This window comes from Carettochelys insculpta, chromosome 1, assembly GCF_033958435.1.
Source record: "Carettochelys insculpta isolate YL-2023 chromosome 1, ASM3395843v1, whole genome shotgun sequence".
NCBI classification, from domain to species: Eukaryota; Metazoa; Chordata; order Testudines; family Carettochelyidae; genus Carettochelys; species Carettochelys insculpta.
The window spans coordinates 18,973,309-18,990,567 of record NC_134137.1 but is presented as its reverse complement, the minus strand read 5'-3'; the positions used below and the strand labels follow the sequence as shown (position 1 = coordinate 18,990,567).

Genomic DNA, 17,259 nt, shown 5'->3' with positions numbered 1-17,259 from the left:
TGAAGACTCAAAGAGTGAGAGGATTTTGTATTTATTACATGGGGGCATTTTAACTAGCAGCTATTACTCAACATTAAGAAAAGGTAAATGGTCAGAATTTCCAGAACGTGAACTCGATTACACAGCAGAAGAGACTGTTAGTAGAAGCCCCTTAACATGGAACAGTTCAAACAGAATATGAACTACAGAGAGTAACATAGCACTGGCAGGGAGACAAACTGGATTAGGCATGAACACAGCACCAATTTTACCAGCAGTGGCGACACATGCCATGACTAAATGCAAGACCTGACAGGAATAGCTAACTATTTCAAAGAAAGTAACAGAGAGGTATCTGTGTTAGTCTGTACTCCAACAAAACAAAGCAGCAGTACCAGTATGGTACTGGATGTGCACTGACAGAAGCAGCGCAGGCACAATACTGAAAGCTGCTATGTCACTCAAATGCAATTCTACAACACGCACTTGTGCTTCAGAAACATCTGGCCTTCTTCCCCCACCCTTTATTATTATAGTGTACAAAGATTCATGCTGGCTTCCCACTAAAAAAATATTTAACATATACATTAAAAGGTGAAAAAAGGGACAGAAGTGTTTTCAGAATAAGAGTAACTGTAATAGCATGATTTTGGCCTTCATCTTGATGACCCAAAATATGCTATTGCTATTTTATGAGCTGTTCGATCTGCTGTCTCAGGTGCTATGTTATGACTTAAGGCCTTTTATATCCTTTACTCAAGTCGCAGCATTCCTTCTCCTTTCTAACACCAATTGAGCAGATGTTTTCATATCAAAGTAAAAATGTTTGTAAAATTATCTTCTCAAAATATACTGAAAAAATCTGGAAGGTGCTTGGCAGAAAAAGAGGTCCATATTCCTAACTAATGCAGAATACAGAAGAGAGCTCGGTTCAAAGCTGTGAGAGTGTGAGTGTATTTTTCAGAGCAGTGGGTAGTTTTTGGTATGCACGTATTAAACACTTGTAATTCATTTGCTCATATTATGACCAATAACCCCTAATAAATCTCTTACTCTGCACAAAAGCTTTACACAGAGAAAGCTGATAAAGTTTATCCCCTGAGTACCTACAAGGGTTGGAGAAGGTAGATCCAAGACCAATGAGAAGAACATTGGAACCTGTGAAGTGGGCCCACTGAAAGAAGATTGGACATATGGATGCCTTGGGAGTTACCAGCAAGGGCCTGCCTTTGGAAGCACCAACCAGAAGAAGGTGCTAAATGCATTAGATTGCTCTTCCAGATTATGCATATGCATGAGACAGCTAACTGGTGTCAACATACATGAAAGAGAGGACACTATAAATGGGAGGTATCTTGCACAGGGACCGGGTTTGTCATTAGCACTGGAGCATCGACCCGGATCAGCAGAAGCCCTGCTCTACCCCTCCCACATCTACCTCACCTGGCCAGTGCAGTTAGGGAGAGCAACTATTGGTAACAGCAACAAGACAGAGGGGAGAGAGAGAGAAAGAGAGTGTGTGTGTAAAATGTACCATATGCATATGATAAGTGTTGCTTGCAATGTGCTTATTACCATTACCAATAAATGTGGCGTTTTGCCTTTTCCCCTGAAAAGATCCCGTGCAGTACTTTTCAGTACAAGAGGGCTAAACCTAGGGTCTCCCTGGCCAGGCCCATGAGCTTAGTGAGCCTTTCCCGGAAAGCCAGGACATTCTCCACTCCCGACTCTCCTTCTGGGGGAGCCTCACCCTCCCGTAACTCTCTTAGCAAGCCCAGGGGTCACCTCCCACGTCCGCAGCAGTGAGATACAATGATCTCTTCCACCATCAAAGACAGTCCCCAGTGCTTAACACTATCCCAGTGGAGTACTAGCTTACACCTGATGACTGCTACCTCCCATGTTGTGTCGACACTCAACACACAGGCCTGGGCTGATGATACGGCGGTCCTAAGTTGCCTATGCATCAGAACGCCCCTCTTGGCATCACCTGTAAAATCCGATATTTTTATGGAAAGATGTTTTCAAATATGAATAACTCAAATATGCTTCATGCAAAATAGGGCAAGTAACCTATCATTCAATAGAATGTGTATATTCTCTTTGTGCACATGCATCATTCTTGTATGTGAAGTTAGAAAAATCTAGGTCTTCCAGTGAAAGCCATTAGTGGCATTTAAGGAACTTCACGGCCCAGTGGTCAAGGAGTTAATCTGTGAATAGTCATGTTTGTCCTGTAAGCCTGGATTGTGGATGGTCCTACAAAGATAAGTGCCCAGGACATCTGATGCTGGAATCCACCTTGAATTTTATCCCTGAAGGGAGGGGAAGGGGGTGGGAATTGAACTTTGAGTTCCTGCCCCTGGGAAATTCTAGTTAAGTGGCGAGAGGCAAACAATGATTGTTTTCAGCTGCCTTCACAAAGAGCTCTCCAAGTCTAGTGGACAGATGAAGAGACTGAGCAGGACTTAAGTTTCACTCCTTAAACTGGAGTCCAAAAAGGAAAACAGCAGGAAAGGAAAGCAGGAAGAAGGATGGAAGAAGGAACACCTTAAGAGAAGTACCTGGGAGGACTCACCCACAAGACCACAACTGCAGAACCTGAGGTACAGCAACTAGCATCCAGAGTCTGTCCCAACAGGGGAAGTCTGCCTGCCTTATCAGGATTGGTGAGCATAATACCGAGTGCTTAGCATGTTTTCTGCTTTCTTGGTAATTGTAAACAAATAGTGAATAAGAACATTACTGTGCAAGACTTTTTCAGTGCTACAGATGTTGCATGCCCGCATGGAATTATGCCCTAAACCCTGGGAATTGGGTACGGGTGGGAGTTTAAATTAACAGGTTCAAGCCTTGAGCCTTATGGGTTGGGTAAAGGTGTGTGTCTCCCTGAAGAGATAAAGCAATTTGGATGAGTAACAGACGGAGAATAAAGGTGCCCTCTAGTGCTGCAGCTAAGAGCCAGCTGGGGTGCGGAGCCCTGTGGCAACCCCAGCTGGGAGGTGGAGGATCCCCATGGCTGGGAACCGGCTGGGGTGCTGAGTCCCACCAACAGCCCCAACCATGGGAACCCCGGCTGGCAGGGAAACAATTTAGTCAGAGATGCCAGTACTCAGTCCAGGTATGTACTACCACAAAAAAAGGCCTGGTCCTACAAGAATATCCTGTATCACGCCTAAGACCAAAGTAATATATTAGGATAATCTAGGAGTCTGTCCTTCTAAATTCTTTGTCCTTCTTCTTTGTCCTTCTAAATTCCTACCCTTCATCATGCTATAAAAAAATTTCATACTCCACCCGTAATCATTTTTGAGTCTACTAAAAGCCAGGGCTGGCGTTAGGGAGCCTGCAGAGCAACTGCCCAGAGTCCCACAAAGATAAGTTGCTTAAGCTTCAACTTCAGCCTGGGAAGGAGAGGCTCAGGCTTTGACCCTAAGCAGTAGGACTAAGAATTCAGCTTTCTGCCTTGACCCTAGTGAGTCTAATGTTAATCTTCTGACACCTTCTTGCAGCCCCCCGCCAGGGTCCTGGACACCTGATTGAGAACCAGTGGCCAGTCCTTATTTTGATTTTGTACTCAGGAACTGCCCCTGTTCCAGTTCCAATCACCACTTGAACTGTAAATGTAACTCCCTGACTTCTGCCCAGTCACAACCATTCTGTGACCTCCAGAACGCCCATGTGTTGCCTGGAGCCAGTTTTCTCCTCCAAGTCCTACCTAGCTCCTTTCCGATGGAGGTATGCAGGCCCTTCCTTTTGATTTCACTGAAGCATGCAGGGGAATCAGCCACTTCAAATGCCTCAGAAGGGGAAGCAGAGCTGGGGAGACAGTCTCTCCAAAACTCAAACACTACCCCTGCAATAAATCTGGGGCTTACACAGCTTTAATGGAAGAGTTAGTCTAAAAACAGGATATAAATGGTGGAATTTCCCTTCCGAAAAGCTCCAGAGCAAGGAGGGCTGACGGAGCCACCACTGGCCATGGTGTGGAGGCAGAAACAAATGGAGGGAACTTCAGAAGAAGCACCAATCCTTGGAAGTTAATAACTGGCAGATCTAGGTCTCCCCTTCCACCCACCAGCAGGTGTACTCTTTCCCTCTGTACTAGACCTGCATAGCACAGCGGTGTCCAAATAGGAATTCAAAGATTGCCACCAATGCGGTTGTCATCTCTTATTATATTTTCCACATCCCACCACCCCCAAATAAATGCCTTCTGCCAGAGCCAGACGCCCCCAGCCTCTCTCCTAAATAACGCCCTCCCCCTACCCCAAGCCAGGCACTCCCAGCCCTTCTCTAAATAAATACCCTCCCCTTCCCCAACAGCCAGGGGCACTCCTAGCCTTGCGGCCACAGCCGACCATGACAAAGCAGATGCCACCAGAGCCACTACAGCTGCCAAAGGGGTCATACAAGGTCCATTGCCAGGACTAGGGCCGCCGCCGCCCACGACGATGGGGGCCGCTGCCAGGGCTGCTGCTGGGACTGCCACGGCTGCCGACAGGGCTGCCACTAGGACCACTGCAGCTGCAGCCACTGCTGCTGGTGGGCTCTCACAACCTAGGCTTTAGTAAAGCATTTGATATGGTCTCTCATGATATTCTTATAAAAAATCTAGGCAAGTACAATTTAGATGAGGCTACTATAAGGTGGGTGCATAACTGGCTGGATAACCATACCCAGAGAGTAGTTCTTAATGGCTCTCAATCCTGCTGGAAAAGTATAACAAGTGGGATTCCGCAGGGGTCTGTGTTGGGACCGGTTCTGTTCAATGTCTTCATCAATGATTTAGATATTGGCATAGAAAGTACGCTTATTAAGTTGGCAGATGATACCAAGTTGGGAGGGGCTGCGACTACTTGGGAGGATAGGGTCACAATTCAAAATGATCTGGATAAATTGGAGAAAAAATGGTCTGAGGTAAACAGGATGAAGTTTAATAAGGACAAATGCAAAGTGCTCCACTTAGGAAGGAACAATCAGTTTCACACATACACAATGGAGAGAGACTGTCTAGGAACGACTACAGCAGAAAGGGGTCTAGGGATTATAGTGGACCACAAGCTAAATATGAGTCACAGTGTGATGCTGTTGCAAAAAAAGCAAACATGATTCTGGGATGCATTAACAGGTGTGTTGTGAACAAGACACGAGAAGTCATTCTTCTGCTCTACTATGCGCTGGTTAGGCCTCAGCTGGAGTATTGTGTCCAGTTCTGAGCACCGCAGTTCAAAAAAGATGTGGAGAAACTAGAGAGGATCCAGAGAAGAGCGACAAGAATGATTAAAGGTCTAGAGAATGTGACCTATGAAAAAAGGTTGAAAAAATTGGGCTTGTTTAGTTTGGAAAAGAGAAGATTGAGGGGAGACATGACAGCAAGGGAGGTTTAGGTTGGACATTAGGAAAAAGTTCCTAACTGTCAGGGCGGTCAAACAATGGAATAAATTGCCAAGGGAGGTTGTGGAATCTCCATTGCTGGAGATATTTAAGAACAGGTTAGATAGATGTCTATCAGGGATGGTTTAGATAGTCCATTGGGGCAGGGGGCTGGACTCAACGGCCTCTCAAGGTCCCTTCCAGTCCTAGGGTTCTATGATTCTGTGATTAACTGCTGCCACCAGGGCTGCCACCGAGGCTCACACAGACACCACTGCTAGGTCCACCACAGGGTGCCACAGCTACTGCCAGTGGAGCTGTCATCAGGGCTGCCACCACAATTCTCCTGGATGCCAAGTTGAGCACTGCCTTGAGCTCAGTGCCCCAGTATGACCATGATGTCATAATGACAGCACAACTGCCATGACACCTGGGTGATACTTCCTAAAATGGCAATATTTTGGGTCTCAGGAGCGTGTCCCCTGGCTGGGGCTGCCCGAGTGCTTGTGACTTATCTTGACTTCTGAAGCAGAAAAAAAGTAAAAGTCAAAACATTAGGGAGACCTGACTATGATTTTTCTTTATCTTGAGTGGCAGAGGCCTATTTTTGAGGAGTGGGGACTTATGATCCTGAGAGCATAGCAGGAAGCAGCAGAAAACACCTAGCTTCTGGTGTGCCTATCCGCATACAGCCTCAGATTCAGTAACAGTAATTCATGACATATGGGATACAATATAGCTCTAGAGGAGTCTGCAAGGGGAGGTTCAGAATCAGGAGAGCAGGGATCTCACTGTAATCATGCTCTGGGTTTTGTGTGTGAGATGCCAATGTCACTGAGCACACTGTTCCAGGGACAGCATGGGAGTAAGATTATAAGCACCTAGTCTCATCTTTGTTAGGTATAGCTCGGTGGATTTCATCTTCAGCCTGCATCACTGGAGAGGAGCCAGATATGATATGGGGGTGCACTGAATACAGAGTGAAACTGATTTTCATGCATGGGAAGAAGTAGGGAGGGGTGTGCCCTGATTGAGCAATCTCATTGTAGTTACACAGATTACTTTAGTATTTGCAGTTTTTGCTCTGAGGTTTGACAGGTTCTTGTCCCAAAATCCAGCCCAATAGTATTCAAATTACTAGTTCCTTGAGAATAACGTTCTCTCTAATTTTCTAGATGCAAAATTTTTCATGTACAGAAAAATATTTGTTATGTGCACTGAGTCATGGGTTGATGAAAACCACCAGTAGATACATTTTCTGCTGGCTGGGGATGCTGTGGACACTGCTAACTAGCTGGGTGGAATCTGGCTCTCTCCTGGGTGGCCAACCAAGTGCTTATCTTGCAGGGAATACTGTATGGATAACAATTAATACATTTAACAAAGTGACAAACACTCTAACCCAGCAAGGTAGACAGAGGTCTAAATGTGGTTCAGTGTGATTTTATCTCCACAGAAGAGCCATGCCAGGCTGGTATGTGTGTGTACAGCCCAGCCCTGCCCTGCCTACTCAAGTGTTTGTGAGGGCAGTGCCCTCTCTAGACAGCAGCCTGGTAAAATCCAGTAGAAACAGAAAAATGTTGCTGTAACAAAGATTCAGAAACACCCTTAAACACTGAACTTTCAAGGAATGACTTTTCAATACTAGTTAAAGTGCCTGCACTCAGCTATCAACAGGTTTGCAAAATTCTTAAAAGAGCCAAATATTATTCAGCCAGAATATACATTAGTAAAATACATGAAAAATGCCTCTATTTTAAAAGATATACAATTAATTAAATTATAAATAATAAATATGTTAATTAATTAATTAGTATATTATTTGGTTTGTTTTTATGTTGCACTTTAAAGACTATGAGAAGTCCTGTGGCACCTTGTAGACTAGAAGATGTTTTCGAGCGTAAGCTTTCGTGGGCAAAGCCCCACTTCATCAAATGCATTCTGATGAAGTGGGGCTTTGCCCACAAAAGCGTACGCTCGAAAACATGTTAGTCTGTAAGGTGCCACAGAACTTCTCATTGTTTCTGCAGATACAGACTAACACGGCTACTTCTCTGATCAAGTGCTACAGGACTGCTTTTTTGTTTTGTAAAAATACAGACTAACACGGCTATCTCACTGTGACTATTTTAAAGATGGAGAAAGAGACTCAGTGATGATAGGTATTAAGATGTTTATCAGCCATGAAATAAATCACTTTCTAATTCTATTTCTAATATTATCTGCACTAAGGGGGTGATTGAAAGCCCAATGTAGTCAATAGAAGTCTCCATGCAATATAATTCACTTTGAAATAGGCCCTTAGATAATGTCACACCATTCCTTCAGGGATCTCAGAATGCCAAACAAAAATTAATTGAGAAATATGAAAATGGTGGCCCTCATCCCCATTTTGAAGATGAAGAAGGAGAGGCACCTCAAACGTTAGTGCTTGCAAAAATCACAGAAATCAAAGCCTGAAGTGAGTGACTTTTGCTTAACCTCTAGTCTACCCAGCAGGAGCCAAAATCAGCAAGAATTCCTGCTGAATCTCCACCTGTAATCCAGCCCCACTACACAAATAATATGGTCACTGCCTGAAAGCCACAACCATCTTAAAACCAATGGGACTTTGTCTTTTAGTGTCAAAACATATCAGTGTGCAGAGAACTTTGGCTATTATACAGTTGGACTCATCAGCCCAGTTGATGTTCTGCTAGAACTCCCAACATACTGAGTTACAACCTTTGATTTGTTCCTCATGTATAAAATGGGAACAACAGTGCAGCCTGTGAAGGACAGAAGAATGTTTTAAGTACTCACTAATAACTGGAGAGAGGCCCCTCTGGAACTCTAATATGTACTCTACTAATATGTAACATACACCAGTTTGTTAAATTGGTCATCTGAGAAAATTCACTTGCTTTTATTGAGAGTCTATTTGCCAAGTGTCTAGATTCAGCAACGATATTTCCAGAAACACTTCAGTAGTGCCCAGTGCCAACCAGCTCTCCTGGAGGCCAAGCTGAGCTCAGCACTCCTGTAGCCATGCCTGAGCCAAGAAATGTCATAACAGCAGCAGAATTGCCATGACAACTAGGTGCTAACTCCTAAAAAGGCAATATATTGGGTCTCACATGGGTGTGTACATCCCTACTTGCTCTCCCATAATGTTTGTGATTTAGCTTGCCTTTCGCAGATCAGAAAAAGAGTAAGAGCCCAAATATCAAGGAAACCTGAGTGTGAGATGTCTTGAGGTCAAGTGGCAAAGGCCCCGCACCCCCAATAAATGCCCTCCCTCTCCTCCAGAACCAGGCACTCCCAGCCCACCTTGCCCTAAATAAAAACTCTCCCCCAGAGCCAAACTCCCTCAGTCTCCCGCTCTAGTCTATTGCCAGTGACTCACCAGAAACACCACTGCATCCGCTGCTGCTGGGGCTATCACAGCCACTGCCAGGGCTTCCACCAGGGCTGCCACTGCCATCACGCACTTCTCACACCAAGTGGGAGCTGTATTCGCCACACATGGCGAGTGGCAAATGTATCAGACACCACAGTTATAGCATGAAGAAGGAAGCAATGACTTTAAAGAAATTGACAACACTGACCTTAACGCCCCTCTGGAAATGATTCCCACTTGCCAATAAAGAATTCATCTGTCAAGTGTTGATAATATTTAGTGTATCTTATTGAAATCTCTTAAGCATGAACAAATACTTGTGGATTTTGAGCCAACACAAAAGCAACATATCCTAACTGAGGCCCCCAACCACATTACAAACATTACACCTGAACAGGCTCCCTGGGACTCCAGCAAGACTCAGCATAATGATCTGTGTACTTGAAGACCACCAAAACTCAGTCACACTCCATTCAGATGAGAGGATCCATGTACAGAGATCTTTTTGTGGGACTGGTTTACAACTAAACCTTAGGTTTGCCTAGCTACCTTGCTCTCATGTGAACAATTTTGCACTCTGTGCAACATAATTAGATCAACTTGACCCTCACTGTAGACAGAGCTAGGTCAACAGAAGAATTATTCCGTCAACCTAGCTCCTGTTTTCTTGAGGTGTAGATGTGCCACAGCAAGGGAAAACCCCCTCTATCACTGCACAGTCTACCTTAACAGAGGCATAACTGCGGTGATACAGCCGTGCTGTTGCAATGTACACATACAGCATATACATACCCTGAGGCATCAAGTTTGACTGTGCTGATATACACATAAGAGGTGTCTCTCTTATGGAATTAAAACCAGGAAACAGCCTAATAAAAATGAAAACACACTTGCCCACATGTGGTATGTCATGAGTAAAATACACCATCAATCAGAAGCCAATTATAAAAGAAAAAGAACATCGGAAGAATTTTCAGGCATTCCGCTTCCCAGAGTTCTTCTATCAACATTTTGGATTTAATCACATCTCCTCTTTTGATACATAAACAACTCATAAGAACAGGGAAAACACACAGAACAGACAACACTGTCAAAGGCACACAAAACAAACCGAAGACATTTTTGTACCTTCAGTAACAGTAATTACAGGTATTACCCAGAACTACAAAGATAAAGAATTCTACAGACATGTTATTAAATCAACAATATTCCTTTAACTTCACTCATTTTCCATAAGTGTAAAAGTCTTAAATTCTTTTGGCAGGTACAAATTTCTATCATTCCTTTCATAAGTCTGTAGCTGCTGGAAGTTTTTAATACAACAGAATTAAACAGTGACATTTTTAAGATTTAACATTTGAACCGGTGGCTGTTCTGATGTCAGCTATATGAATGTTGAATTTGAAGTACATGTTGAACCTCTCCAGTACAGTACTCTCTCATCCAGCAACATCCATAATCCATCATGATTTTACTTAGCTGGAAGTGCTGCCATGTCAGTGCTTTATTCTGTTAAGTGTACACAAAGCCTGAGTAGTCATGGGGTAAAAGGTAAAGTTGTGTCTTGAGATAGAACAGCATGAGACACAAAAAGGAAAGCACTAAATATTTAGAACCCTGCGCAGATACAGATGTCTACCACCCATGGATAAACACCAGAATCTGCTGATCTGCAGGGCTCTACTCCCAAGAGACACTGAGGTCAAGGGAGAGGAGTACGGTCCTGCCATGTCTGGGAGCCAGCAACCTGAGCCGGCAGCTCCCCCCGGCCATACAGGTGTACTGCCCTCAGTTGAGCTATATGGCCCCAGACTGGCAATGTCGCTTCTGGGATAGGGGCTGGAAGCTCTACAACTGCATAGCCAGGAGGCGCTGCTAGCACAGAATGCTGGCTCCTTGGAGCAGTGGGACCATGTGCCTTTCTATTGTCTACAGTGTCTCTAGGGAGTACAGCCTAGCAGATCAGAGGATACTGATATCTATCAACAGATATCTGCATCTGCAGAAGGTTCTATGAACAGTTGTTTGTCTATTAGGCAAAAGTTTAACAGTGGTGTGCCAAGATGTTGTGTACAGAAGTGATGTTTAAAGTATTCAAATGTGACCTAGAAAAGAGAATGACTATCAACTTGGCACCATCTGTCAATGACACATTTATTAGAGTCAAAATTAGAAAAGACCACAAAGGAATGAACATGAGTTTCCTAGTTTGCTGCTTTAACTACTTTACTCTCTGCTCCCCCACAATTCATTGTTAATATATGGAAAAGTAATGCAAAATGGCAGAATAATTTCAACTAGTTTATCTGTTGGTCAGATCTATAAGAACTGTAACCACTCAGAGCCCAGGCAAAATCAGGTGTTTTACAGTGTTTTAGTAAGCCTGATTCACATTTAAAAATTAGATCAACATTGCAATGTTGCTCATGGCTGCAAAAAAATCAATGTCCTGAAGCTATAGTTAGATCAACATAGCCTTTGGGGTAGGCACAGCAAAAGTGAAGGAAGAAAGGGCTGTTTGTTTTCCATGATGCAAGAAGTCCCTATGCCACGGGCGGCCAATCAGTTAGAGACGAAGACCAAAATATCAGTGCATAGAGTGTAAAGAGTCATGTATTTATTTATTTATTTATTTATTTTTACATATCTATAGATAGATATATAATAATATAGAGATATAGATATATAAAAATAAATAGATAAGATGTGGCTCAATGCCCTCACCCTACCCCAGAGCCAGGCACTCCCATTCCCCCCCTGCTCTAACCAACCCCCGGGCCCCCCCGAGCCAGGCACCACCAGCCTTCCCCATGCCCTGCTTTAACTCAATGTTTGTGACTCACCGAGCCACCACCTCCGCCACCACTGCTGCCATGCACTTCTCCCACCAAGCACTGGGACGTGTGCTCAGAGCGGCAGAACGTACTCCCAGCTCACGGCTCTGAGCAGCAGATGCATTTAATTGCTCAAAGAGCAGCAGGTTGGCCACCTCTGTCCTATGCCATTAAACTATTACAACACATCTGCAAAATTGCATCTGTAGTGTAGATATGTAAGCAAAAAGAACCCATGATTTAATCTTGACAGTGTCCTGAAAGTTTCTCATAAGCCATTGGATATTTACAATTACAAAGAATAAAAACTCAAAGCAAACATTAAGAAATACTGTCATTGTAGTAGTGAGTGGCTCTCCAGTGTTTGTAACACACTGGAAATTCTGCTTCTACAATCTATTACAAAAATGGGTATACCCCTACCTAGACACATGCAGGTTTCCTGAAGAAATCTTGTGCCTTTCTAACAATGAGAAATTGCTAGCATACTGCTCAGAAGACAACTTTTTTTTCCTTCTTCCTCTTCAACAACATAATTCTAAAAGCAAGCATCAATGTATTTTTAATACATTTGTATGATGACCTGAGGGCTTTTTTTTTTGGGGTGGGGGCGGGTAAACTGTCTGGTATCTTTGCAAGTAATACCTACAAATAATATAACTGAAAGAAGAGGAAAAACTTTCATTTTGCAGCATGCTTACCTTGTGCATTTGAATTTCAAATAGAATGTAATAGTAAAAATCACAAAGACTACTAGTGAAACTCAGTGACACAAACACAGAATGCGAAAATACTTCAAATTCACTAGCTATCAAACTGACAACTGGAACTTCAGAAGAACGGTAAAACAAAGGTCATGAAAGATACCATGACTTTTTTATGAAGGACAAGTCACAAATCTGTTTGCACTGACTAAATTACAACTCTTGTTGATTCATAGCCTCAAAAACTGAGCTTTATATGTCCTCTGACCCTCACATTCAGAACTATGTCTACTACTATGATGTCATCTTTGTCTTCTCTTTTTCAAAGGTGTACAGAAGGAAAGTAACAAAAGAAAACCAGCTACTGTCTGCCTCACCATACCTGAAGCTTTCTCTAAATAGATGCCAAGCTCTCTCACCCACTGAAAACACTTCAACTCACACCTCATCACCCAAACCATACTTAACTTTTTTTTTTCCTAATACAAGGTTCCTTCATGATCCTGCTTTTCTAGGCTCTATTTCTACAAACAAGACCTCTTAACTTTAAATCCGCATATAAGACTTTGTGGCATAGTGGCTGTATTTCTCACAGCAATTTGAAGTGCTATGTAAACAATGTGAGCATTTCGTCTTCTGTGATTCAAGGCCATCCCTATCTACAAAGCCTGCCAGCATGGTGTCCACCTTCAGTCCAAAAAAAATTAAGCCCATCTTGATTACTACATCCTGCCTCTATTAATGTAGCCTTCTTCACAGTGCCTTTTCTGAACAACTTCATTTTTCTTTCTTAGACTGTCACTTCTTCCAACCCTCCCCACAAAAGGCAGGGAATTTGCCTCATTCTGTGTAAGAACCAAGCAAATTCACGGCTAGGCTTAGGGGAATTTGATTTTATATGTATCTCATTTCAACAGTATAAATTACTACAGTTTTCATTTCTACCTGTTTAAATGTTTGCAATTGCATAATATTATGGAAGCATCAGACAGTGGGAAGGAGTTAGACAATAATTAATGACCGTGGATACTGAATTTTAAAACAAACAAAATAAATATGTTTAAGTGCCTATTTGTACATTTTGATGGCCAGAGAGGGGACTATCGGTAATCACCTTGGCCTGGGGACAGTGAAACTGACATTGACCAATAAAACACAAACAAAACAAACCAGCAATGGTGTAGCACTTTAAAGATTAAAAATAATTTATTAGGTAATGACGTTTTGTGAGACAGATCCACTTCCTCAGATATTTTATATATATTCTTCAAATACAGATCTAGATCTGAAGAAGTGGGTCTGTGCCAGGAAAGCTCATCACCTAATAAATCATGTTTAAGCAGTCCCGTGGCACTTTAAAGACTAACAAAATAATTCCTTAGGTGATGAGCTTTCGTGGGACAGACCCACTTCTTCAGATCATAGCCATACCAGAACAGACTCAATATTTAAGGCACAGAGAACCAAAAATAGTAATCAAGGTTGACAAATCAGAAAAATTATCATCAAGGTGAGCTAATCAGAGAGAGCAGTGGGGCAGAAGGAGTCAAAAATTAGATAAAGCAAAGTATGTAAGAGTCCCTATAATGAGCTAGAAAATTGCCATCCCAGTTCAAACCACGTGTTAACGTGTAATCCAGGTAATTCAGGCTTATTCACCCACCAGGAGAAATAACAAAACAAATTGACAGGGCCAGATGAACACCCAGAGACCAGCTACTCCAAGATAGGCCCAAAAAAGCCAAGAACAGAACACCACTGGTCATCACCTACAGCCCCCAACTCAAACCACTGCAATGCATTATTAAAAATCAGGATGCCACATTCCAGAAGGCCCTAGGTGACAGGCCTGTTCTCTCCTACAGACAACCTCCCAACCTTATGAGGAGTCTCACCAACAACCACAGACTATACCACAGGAATACCAATCCTGGAACTTTTCCTTGCAACACGGCCCATTGCCAACTTTGTCCGCACATCTATTCTGGAGCTACCATCACTGGACCCAACCTGGTTATTCACAGAATCAAGGGCACATTCTCATGTTCTTTAACTAACATCATATATGCCATCATGTGTCAACAATGCCCACATGCTTTGTATATTGGACAGATGTCAAACTCTCTTCAACAAAGAATTAATGGGCATAAAACAGACATACAAAACACTCCTGATTCACAAACCTGTCAGCCAGCACTTTAATGGAGTGAGCAATCCAGTTAACGACCTGAAAGTCTGTGTTTTACTGAAAAGGAACTTTCACAGCCCTGTGGAAAGAGAGGCTGCTGAACAGTCTTTTATATTCAAACTTGACACATTAACATGTGGTTTGAACCAGGATGGCAATTTTCTAGTTCATTATAGGGACTCTTTTACACTTTCCTTTATCTAATTCTTGACTCCCCCACCCTTCTTCTGCCCCTCTGCTCTCTGATTTGCTCACCTTGATAATAATTTTTCTGATTTGTCAACTTTAAATCATGCTGTTAGTCTTCCAAGTGCTATAGGAGGGCTGGTTTGTTTTGTTCACATGCAGCCTAACACAGCTACCTCTCTAACGCTTCCAAGCCTTGCCATGGCTGGACAGCTTCTACCCTTAAGACCCCACAACATCCCAATGTGCCAAGCCTACAGCCTGCAGCCACCGTCGTCTCCTCTCCCGCTCCCGGAGAGACCCAGACACAGGGGATAACCCAGCAGACCGGCCCCTTGGGCAGCGCTGCTCTGACCTCCTGTGTACCACAGACCAGCGAGTCCCGGGCCGCCCGCTCCCTCGCGCCCGCCTGGGGCTGTCCAGGGATGCGCACCGCCGGGGTAACCGGTTATTAGCCTACCCCGCCCCCAAGGCCGGGCCACCAGTTTCTCCCGGTCACAGCTGAGAAGCCAGGGGGCTGCCGGGATCTTCCCTCCCCACCAGGGCGCGGGTCCGGACGCGGGCAGAGGGAGGGAGGAAGGAAGCAGCGAGGCCCGGCCCGCGGGGAGGAGGCAGCGCCCCGGGGGCTGCCCGGCCCCGGCCCCGGCCCCGCCACTCACAGAACTCGGCGACATAGTAGGTCACGGCGTAGTTCTCCTCGCACCACTCCAGGGTGGAGGTGGGCGCGCCCCAGTAGCCGGCCCTGTCGGCGGCGGGAGCCATCGCGGGCGCTGCGTGCCACCAGGCCGGGCCCGGACGCTGTCACTGCGCCGCGGCGGCGGCGGCTGCGGCCAGCACCGCCCACGCGCCGGGCCGGGGAGGGGCGCCCGGCCCGCTCGTTGCCCTGGCGACCGGATGTGGCCTATGGGGTGTCCGCGGCGGCTGCAGGGCCCGCGGGAAGGTTTGTGGGGGATGGGGCAGGAGGGAGGGAAGCTTGGGAGAGCTGGGGGTAGGATGGGGTAGGATGAGGGATGGGGTAGGATGGAGGGAAGGTTGCGGGGGATGGGGCAGAAAGGAGGGAAAGTTTGGGAGAGGTGGGGCAAGACAGAGGGAAGGTTGGGGGATGGGGGAAGTTTGGGGGATGGGGCAGGATGGAGGGAAGGTTGCGGGGGATGGGGTAGGACGGAGGGAAGGTTGCGGGGGATGGGGCAGGAAGGAAGGAAAGTTTGGGAGAGGTGGGGCAAGACAGAGGGAAGGTTGGGGGATGGGGGAAGTTTGGGGGATGGGGCAGGATGGAGGGAAGGTTGCGGGGGATGGGGCAGGAAGGAAGGAAAGTTTGGGAGAGGTAGAGGTAGGATGGAGAGAAGGTTGGGGGATGGGGGAAGTTTGGGGGATGGGGCAGGATGGAGGGAAGGTTGCGGGGGATGGGGCAGGATGGGGGGAAGGTTGCAGGGGATGGGGCAGGAAGGAAGGAAAGTTTGGGAGAGGTGGAGGTAGGATGGAGAGAAGGTTGGGGGATGGGGGAAGTTTGGGGGATGGGGCAGGATGGAGGGAAGGTTGCGGGGGATGGGGCAGGATGGAGGGAAGGTTGCGGGGGATGGGGCAGGAAGGAAGGAAAGTTTGGGAGAGGTGGAGGTAGGATGGAGAGAAGGTTGGGGGATGAGGGAAGGTTGCGGGGGATGGGGCAGGATGGGGGGAAGGTTGCAGGGGATGGGGTAGGATGGAGGGAAGTTCGGAGGAAGGGGGGAAGGAAGTTCGTAAGGTTTGGGGAGCAGAATAGCAGGAAAGGAAAAGACTAGAAGCTTGGGGCCTGGAGCAGGATAGAAGGGAGATTTTGGAGGGCAGGACTATTCAGAGGCTGGGGCAGGCAGGGACAGAAGTTTGGAGTCTGGGGGCAGGCTAAAGGGAAGGTTTAAGGGGCTGGGTGCAAGGAGGAAGGGGGCTGCTGGAGGAGGCCAGAGGGAAGGTTTGGGGAACAGGGCTATGGAAAGGTCTGGGGAGGCTGAGACAGCAGAAGGGACACTGATATTTGATCAGATTCTAAGGCCTGGGAACACCATTTCCAGTGTGTGTGGATGGTATTTTTAAGGCAAGGAGTCACAGGGTTGTGCTGGTTGGGTGAGCTTTTGTTTCTTTATAGTCAGGTTCGCTTTGTAGTGCTCCTGAATTGGAGTTGCAAACTTGGCAAGGGAATTTTCTACTTCCCTTTGAAATCCGAAAATGAACAGGAAAGTCGTTCTGTTAATAGTGGCTTTGGACCTTTATCTTTTCTTGTTCAAAACATTGCACTACTTCCATGTTGGGACTTTCCCTTCATTTGGGGTATTGGTCCTGCTCACCTGGTACAAGTGTGTCGTTTAGTTATTACAGTGCCACCCAATTTAGAAATTGGAGCTGGGAGGTGAATTGGGAGGGTGGGAGATTAGAGTAATGGGGATAGGAGGCGGAGCAGGGGCTGGGGCAGCCTGCTTGTTGTCCCAGCACTGGGACTGTTGGCTTGGTTGGGGAAGGGGATCTGGGCAGGTCCGGGCAGAGACCAGTGGCCACAGTAGGGGGGCAGGGCTAGAGGTGCTTGCGTCCCTAAGGTTACTCAGTGCCCACGGATGATCCTGTTCACAGGCCAAGTCTGAGCCT

General features: G+C 45.6%; 1 protein-coding gene across 1 annotated transcript in view; it reads right to left on the bottom strand.

Moving 5' to 3' along the window:
* ACER3 (alkaline ceramidase 3) overlaps nucleotides 1-15,477 on the bottom strand; it is a 73,376-nt gene extending 57,899 nt beyond the window's left edge. Inside the window, exon 1 of the mRNA XM_074981153.1 lies at nucleotides 15,306-15,477. Coding sequence (XP_074837254.1) covers nucleotides 15,306-15,408 — 103 coding nt within the window. The 5' untranslated portion in view covers nucleotides 15,409-15,477. The remainder of the gene's footprint in view (nucleotides 1-15,305) is intronic.
* Between the last annotated feature and the right edge of the window lie 1,782 nt (nucleotides 15,478-17,259).